Raw genomic sequence first — 6,000 nt, 5'->3', positions numbered from 1 at the left:
TGGGGCTTGACCCCAGGACCGAGATCATGATCTGAGCCGAAGGCAGATGCTTAACCGACTGAGCTACCCAGGCGCCCCTATTTATTTTTAAAGATTTTTATTTATTTGAGGGAGAGGGAGGAGTCCGATGCCAGATCCATCACAGGACCTGGAGATCATGACCTGAGCCAAAGGCAGTTAACCCACTGAGCCATCTAGGTGCCCCTCATGCAAACTAATTTTTTAAAAAAAATTGGCCAAAGGGCTAGTGGTGACAGGTGTAGGAAAACCAGCATTCTGGTGAAGGTACATTTTCTGGAGAGTAACTTTGCTCTCTTTTTAAAAATATTTTATTTTTTATTTATTTTAGAGAGAGTGGGAGAGTGCAGGAGCCGAGGGAGGGGGCCAAGCACACTCCATGCTGAGCATGTAGCCTGGTGCGAGGCTGGATCCCAGGACTCTGAGATCATGACCTGAACCGAAATCAAGAGTTCAACACAACTGACTAAGCCACCGAGGTGCTGCTAATTTTGCACTCGAGTGAAAGTTTTAAAAAATAGTGGGGTGCCTGGTTGGCTCAGTCAGCTAAGCATGACTCTTGATTTGGCAGCGTTGTGGGGCGGAGGCCAAGCTGCACTCCATACTCAGCAGGGAGTTGGTTTGACATTCTATCTCAACATCTGCACCCCCCCCACGTGCTGTCAAATAAATAAATCTTTTTTAAGATCTTATTTATTCATGAGAGACGCAGAGAGAGGCAGAGACACAGGCAGAGGGAGGAGCAGGCCCCATGCAGGGAGCCGATGTGGGACCCGATCCTGGGTCTTCAGGGTCATGACCTCAGCTGAAGGCAAACGCCCAACCAGTGAGCCACCCAGGCATCCCTGAAATAAATAAATCTTTAAGAAATAGTAAATATTTAAGCAAATAATTCTATTAACCTATCTTAAGGAAGCGTCATTCATGCCAAGACTCACACGCAAGAGTTGCACTGAGTCCTTACTCTAATCTGGCAAAAAGTCGAAGAGAACGTAAACGTTCAGTCAAGATAGTGCATGTTTCACGCACCCATTCAAGGTTTTCAAAGAGTTTTTACCGCGAAGTTTACGTTGGACGGAGACTCTCCGGGGACACGCACACAGTACACGCCGCGTATTCCTGTGGGCGTGGGTATAGCGCCAGGGGTAAAACCAAGGGCGCGTCCCAACAGGTCGGCAGCCGCCGATACTCAAGGACACAGCCCACGGGCTGCCGTTTCCCCGAAACGGTCTTTTTAAAGAGATTTACTTATTTGCGAGGGTCCGCGCCTGAGCGGAGAAGCCGAGACGCGGAGCTCCCGCTAAGGGGCGCCGGACCCCGGGACCCCGAGACGGGGACCCCGGGCCCAGGCAGCCGCTTCACCCACGGAGCCAGGCCCGCCCCGCCCCAGCTGCGTCCCGTCACCTTCGGCTCCGGGGTGTCCGCCTCCCAGGGGCTCCTCCGAACCCTGAGGTCAAAGGGAGGTGTACCCGGAGGCGGGGCCGCGGCCCAAGGGACACTGCGCGGATCTTAGCAAACATCACATTTATTTTGTGCAGTCACAAACACTGGGGCGCCCAACGAAACAAAGGGACCCCGCGGGCCGCGGGGGCGGGACGAACAGAAGGGGGGGCTGCTCTGGCAATGGCTGCCCCAGGAAAGGGCAGCAGGTGAGGCCCCTGCCCCGGCCCCGGCCCCTCGCGGGCTCAGCGGGTGGCCGGAGGCCCGAAGCGCTGCATGGTCCGCATCACCAGGGAAAGCTGGTCCAGAAAACTGATGATGGAGATTCGGAGGAGACGGGGGTTCGTAGCTCTCCAGCGGCTGGAAGCGCAGCGGACACGGCCTGTGGGACCTGGAGGCGCCGCCCCCCGCGCCCGGACACCCGCCGGGCGCCCCCGGCCCAGGCCCGCACCGCAGCCCGGTCCCCGGAAGAAGGCGGCACCCAGGCGGGGTATCCGCGAGTCCAGCGGCGCGCCCGTCCTGGGGACCCGTCCTGGGGACCCGCAGCCCGCTGCCCCTTCCCACACTTACACCGCCAGGACGCTGCCCCTCACGGTGAGCTGCTTCTCGACGGCCCCTCCGTGGGGCTCGGCGTCGGGGGCCAGGGACCCGCAGGCGATCTCTGCCTCCACGGCCGACGGGAAAGGCACGCAGAGGGCACTGGGGGCATCAGTCAAGGGACCTCCGGCACGACCTGGCGCCCCGGACCCTGCTCGGCCGCGACCCCTGCCCTGGGCCACCCCGCCCCCTCCTGCCCCTCCCCCCGCCACGCGATCGCCCCCCCCCACTTTCCCTCCTCCCCCCCCCCACCCCTGCAGCCACCTCGTGGGCGTCCCGCTCGCAGCTCGGCCCCCCGCGCGGCCCCCCTGCGCTCCCACGTGCTGGGCTGGCTCCCTCCACCGCAGCCCCGACCCGGCCGCCCCGTCCGCCGCTCAGGCACCGCCCCCCCGTCCGCCCCTCAGGCACCGCCGCCCCCCGTCCGCCGCCCCCGGCCCGCTCGGGCAGGATACAACACGTAGGTGGGGCCGCCCGTCCTTCCAGCCGTGGCGGCGGCGTCTCCGCCGGGCCTAGGGGCGTGCCGGGGCCGCGTGACAGGCGGGGCTCTGCCGAGGGCAGCAGCAGTCGCCTCGCCCGCCCCGCCGGGAGAGCCGGGGCCGTCCGCGCCATCGTCCGCGCCTTCCACGCCGCCTCCCGCGCCTGCGTCTGCCGCCTGCATGGCCGCCGCGCCCCGCCTCCGACTCCGCCCCGAGCGCCGCGCCGCGCCGCGCCGCCTGCCCGCCCTCCACGCCGCCGGCGACGGACTGAGGAGGCTCCCGGGCCCCGCCCCCGGCCCCGCCCCCGGCCCCGGCCCCGCCCCGCCCCGCGCCTGCGCACACCGGCCCGAGGGGCTGCGGGCGCGTGGCCGTTTCCCGCCAAACCGAGGCAGCGGGGGCGGCGGGGTCGCCGCGCTCCCTCCCGCAGCCCCGCCGCTCGCCGCTCGCCGCGGCCCCGGGGCGCCTGCCCTCCCCGCGGGGCTCGGGGCCCGTTGCCCCCCCGACCCCGTCCCCGCCCCCGTCCCTTCCTGGGGTGCAGTGCCCCCGGACAAGCGCTGTGCAGGGGGCTGGCAGGTGCCCCCCTGAGCGGTCGGAGGCCTTCTGGGGCTCCCCCCCCCCGGAGGCCCACGGTGACCTGCCAGCACGTTCAGGGCTCTGGGGTTTCTACGGACGCTCTACCCCCGACGGGGGCCCGAACCTCAGCGCCCCCAGGCCAAGGGTCACATGCGCCCCCCCCCCCCCCCCCCCCCGCCAGGTGCCTGCGCGCCCCTGCCCGGCAAAACGGCTGTGTAAAGGGACACGAAACGGCCCTGGCGGAGTGTTGCGTCCGTTTTCTGTGTTCCTCCTTGGGGAATCCGGACGGGGGACACGCAGCGGACCTGTATCATCCTGCTGGATGGCCCCCCCACACAGCCTGGACGGCCACCGCTTCACCCCTCTCCATTGCAAGCCCCGAGTGGAAGCCACGATCTTTCCCTCAGTTCCTTCAACAGCTTCCTGACTGCTTTTCTACTATTTTTGCTCCTCTACAGCCTATTTTCTACGCAACAGAATTGCCTCTTAATTTTTTTAAAAGATTTTATTTATTTATTCATAGAGACAGAGAGAAAGAGAAGGGCAGAGACCCAGGCAGACGGAGAAGCAGGCCCCACGCAGGGAGCCCGACGTGGGACTCGATCCCGGGTCTCCAGGATCACACCCTGGGCTGCAGGTGGCGCTAAACCGCTGAGCCCCCGGGGCTGCCCTGCCTCTTAATTTTTGATATAAGTCACAGCACATTGCGTTCTTGTTTAACATCCTAAAATGATGTCCCATTACTCTTGGAATCACATCAAAACTCCTTGATGTCATTTAGAAAATCTCTCTGGGGGGCTGCCTGTGTGGCTCAGTTGGTTAAATGGTTTCAGCTCAGGTCATGATCTCAGAGTGGTGGGATCCAGCCCGGCGGAGGGCTCCACGCTCAGCAGAGAGTCGGCTTGCCATTCTGATTCTCTCTCCCCCTCCCCCGCCCCACCCCCTCTCAAAAATGAATCAGTAAATCTCCAAAAAACCCCAACTCTGTGTGACCTGAGTTCCCAGCTTGTCCATCCTCTACCCTCAGCTGTCTGCTCCCACATTTTCTATACCCCGTGTGGCCTTTTCTTTGCTCCTGACCAAGGGTGGCCTACCCCTCCCTCTTTGCATTTTGTCTTCTATTTGGAGGACTCTGTCCACAAACTTTCCCATAGCTGGCTCCTCCTTGTCATTAGGATCTTGACTCCAGTGTCGCCTTCAAGCAGACTCCCTGATGAGCAGGGAGCCCGACATAGGGCTAGATCCCAGGACCCTGGGATCACAACCCGAGCTGAAGGCAGACCTTAACTGACCAAGCCACCTAGGTGCCCCAATTCAGGTGACTTTTTAAAACATTTTTTTTTTAAATTTATGATAGTCACACACAGAGAGAGAGGCAGAGACACAGGCCGAGGGAGAAGCAGGCTCCATGCACCGGGAGCCCGACGTGGGACTCGATCCCGAGTCTCCAGGATCGCGCCCTGGGCCAAAGGCAGGCGCCAAACTGCTGCGCCACCCAGGGATCCCTCAGGTGACTTTTAACTCATCTTTCTGCTTGTATATCCCTTCAGGGGCTATATTCTAAGGCCAAAAGAAGGCCTTCTGGGTCACCAATCTAATATATTATCCCCCGGTACCATTCAGTACATTTGCCCATTTCACTCTACTGCATAGCATTCATCATAATCTGAAATGATAACCTTGTTTTCTTCTTTATCGTTCATATATCTCTCTGGTTCCTTTTTTTGTTGTTCTATGCAGTATCTTTTTTTAAAGATTATTTATTTTAGGGAGAGAGAGCCCAAGCAGAGGGAGGTGTGGACACAGAGAAGCTGACTCCCTGCTGAGCGGGGAACCCCCACCCCAACGTGGGGCTGGATGTCAAGACCCTGAGATCAGGATCCGAGTGGAAATCAACAGTATCAAGAGGCAGATGCTTAACTGACTGAGCCACCTCAGCGCCCCCATGAGTGCAATTTCTGTGGTAGGTGGTTTGTTGTTTGTTTAATGAAAGACAGTCCTAAGTAAACATAAGGCATCACTGTCTGGACCCAGCAATCCTACATATAGGCAGCTACTTCACAAATATGGAACAGCATATGCACAAAATCACTCACTGTAACACAATTAGTCCTAGAAAACTAATGGACAAAATGTACATGCCCATCCGCAGGGAACTGGTGAAATCAACTATGGGGCATTCATACAATAGTCCTAGGCAGCAGTAAAAAAAAAAAAAAAAAGAAGGAAAATCCCTAATGAAAAATGAAATGATTTCCAGGATATATTGTTGTGTAAAAAAAAAAAAGGCAAAGTGCAAAGGAAACAGACACACACTTATTAGAAACTTAAAAAAAGGAAAAAAGAAATTAAAAAAGGAAGGAGAAACCTGAAACTAATGCAAATAGTCACCTATAGGGGGTTAGGATAGGGTAGGATTTCTTGGATCACACCATTTTGTATAGTTTTGGTTTTGGACAGAAAGTACATTTGAAAGAGTTAAAAAAAATCAGGGATGTCTGGGTGGCTCAGTGGTTGAGCGTCTGCCTTCAGCTCAGGGTGTGACCCCTGGGTCCCGGGATTGAGTCCCACATCGGGCTCCCTGCATGGAGCCTGCTTCTCCCTCTGCCTGTGTCTCTGCCTCTCTGTGTGTGTCTTTCATGAATAAATAAATAAAATCTTATAAAAATCAAATGTGAAAATTGAATAAAACCAAAACCGAATGAAAACAAACAAAACAAAACAAATTAGCCTAACTGCATATTGAAATGATAATAAAACTACACAGAGAAAATAATTCAGGGATGCCTGGGTGGCTCAGCGGTTGAGCATCCGCCTTCAGATGAGGGTGGATTCATGAGAGACCTAGAGAGAGAGAGAGAGAGAGAGAGAGAGAGAGAGGCAGAGACACAGGCAG

General features: G+C 57.7%; 1 protein-coding gene across 1 annotated transcript; it reads right to left on the bottom strand.

Annotated features, from left to right (window-relative positions):
• Positions 1 to 1,527: 1,527 nt before the first annotated feature.
• On the bottom strand, positions 1,528 to 2,779 carry LAGE3 (L antigen family member 3). Its single transcript, XM_072815575.1, has 3 exons — positions 2,508 to 2,779; positions 2,029 to 2,157; positions 1,528 to 1,818 (listed from the first exon to the last, which is right to left on the bottom strand). The coding sequence occupies exons 1-3, from the start codon at positions 2,711 to 2,713 to the stop codon at positions 1,704 to 1,706; spliced, it is 450 nt and encodes a 149-aa protein (XP_072671676.1). The 5' UTR covers positions 2,714 to 2,779; the 3' UTR covers positions 1,528 to 1,703.
• Between the last annotated feature and the right edge of the window lie 3,221 nt (positions 2,780 to 6,000).

Source organism: Canis lupus, chromosome X (genome assembly GCF_048164855.1).
Source record: "Canis lupus baileyi chromosome X, mCanLup2.hap1, whole genome shotgun sequence".
Classification (NCBI taxonomy): Eukaryota; Metazoa; Chordata; class Mammalia; order Carnivora; family Canidae; genus Canis; species Canis lupus.
The sequence above is the reverse complement of the archived record's forward strand: the minus strand, read 5'-3'. Positions and strand labels throughout refer to the sequence as shown.

Coding starts and splice junctions, on each gene's coding strand:
- LAGE3 (XM_072815575.1), bottom strand. CDS start 2,713: ATGCAGGCGGCAGACGCAGGCGCGGGAGGCGGCGTGGAAGGCGCGGAC. Junction 2,158..2,507: donor GGCGGCCCCACCTACGTGTT/GTATCCTGCCCG, acceptor TGATGCCCCCAG/TGCCCTCTGCGTGCCTTTCC. Junction 1,819..2,028: donor AGGGGCAGCGTCCTGGCGGT/GTAAGTGTGGGA, acceptor CTGCGCTTCCAG/CCGCTGGAGAGCTACGAACC.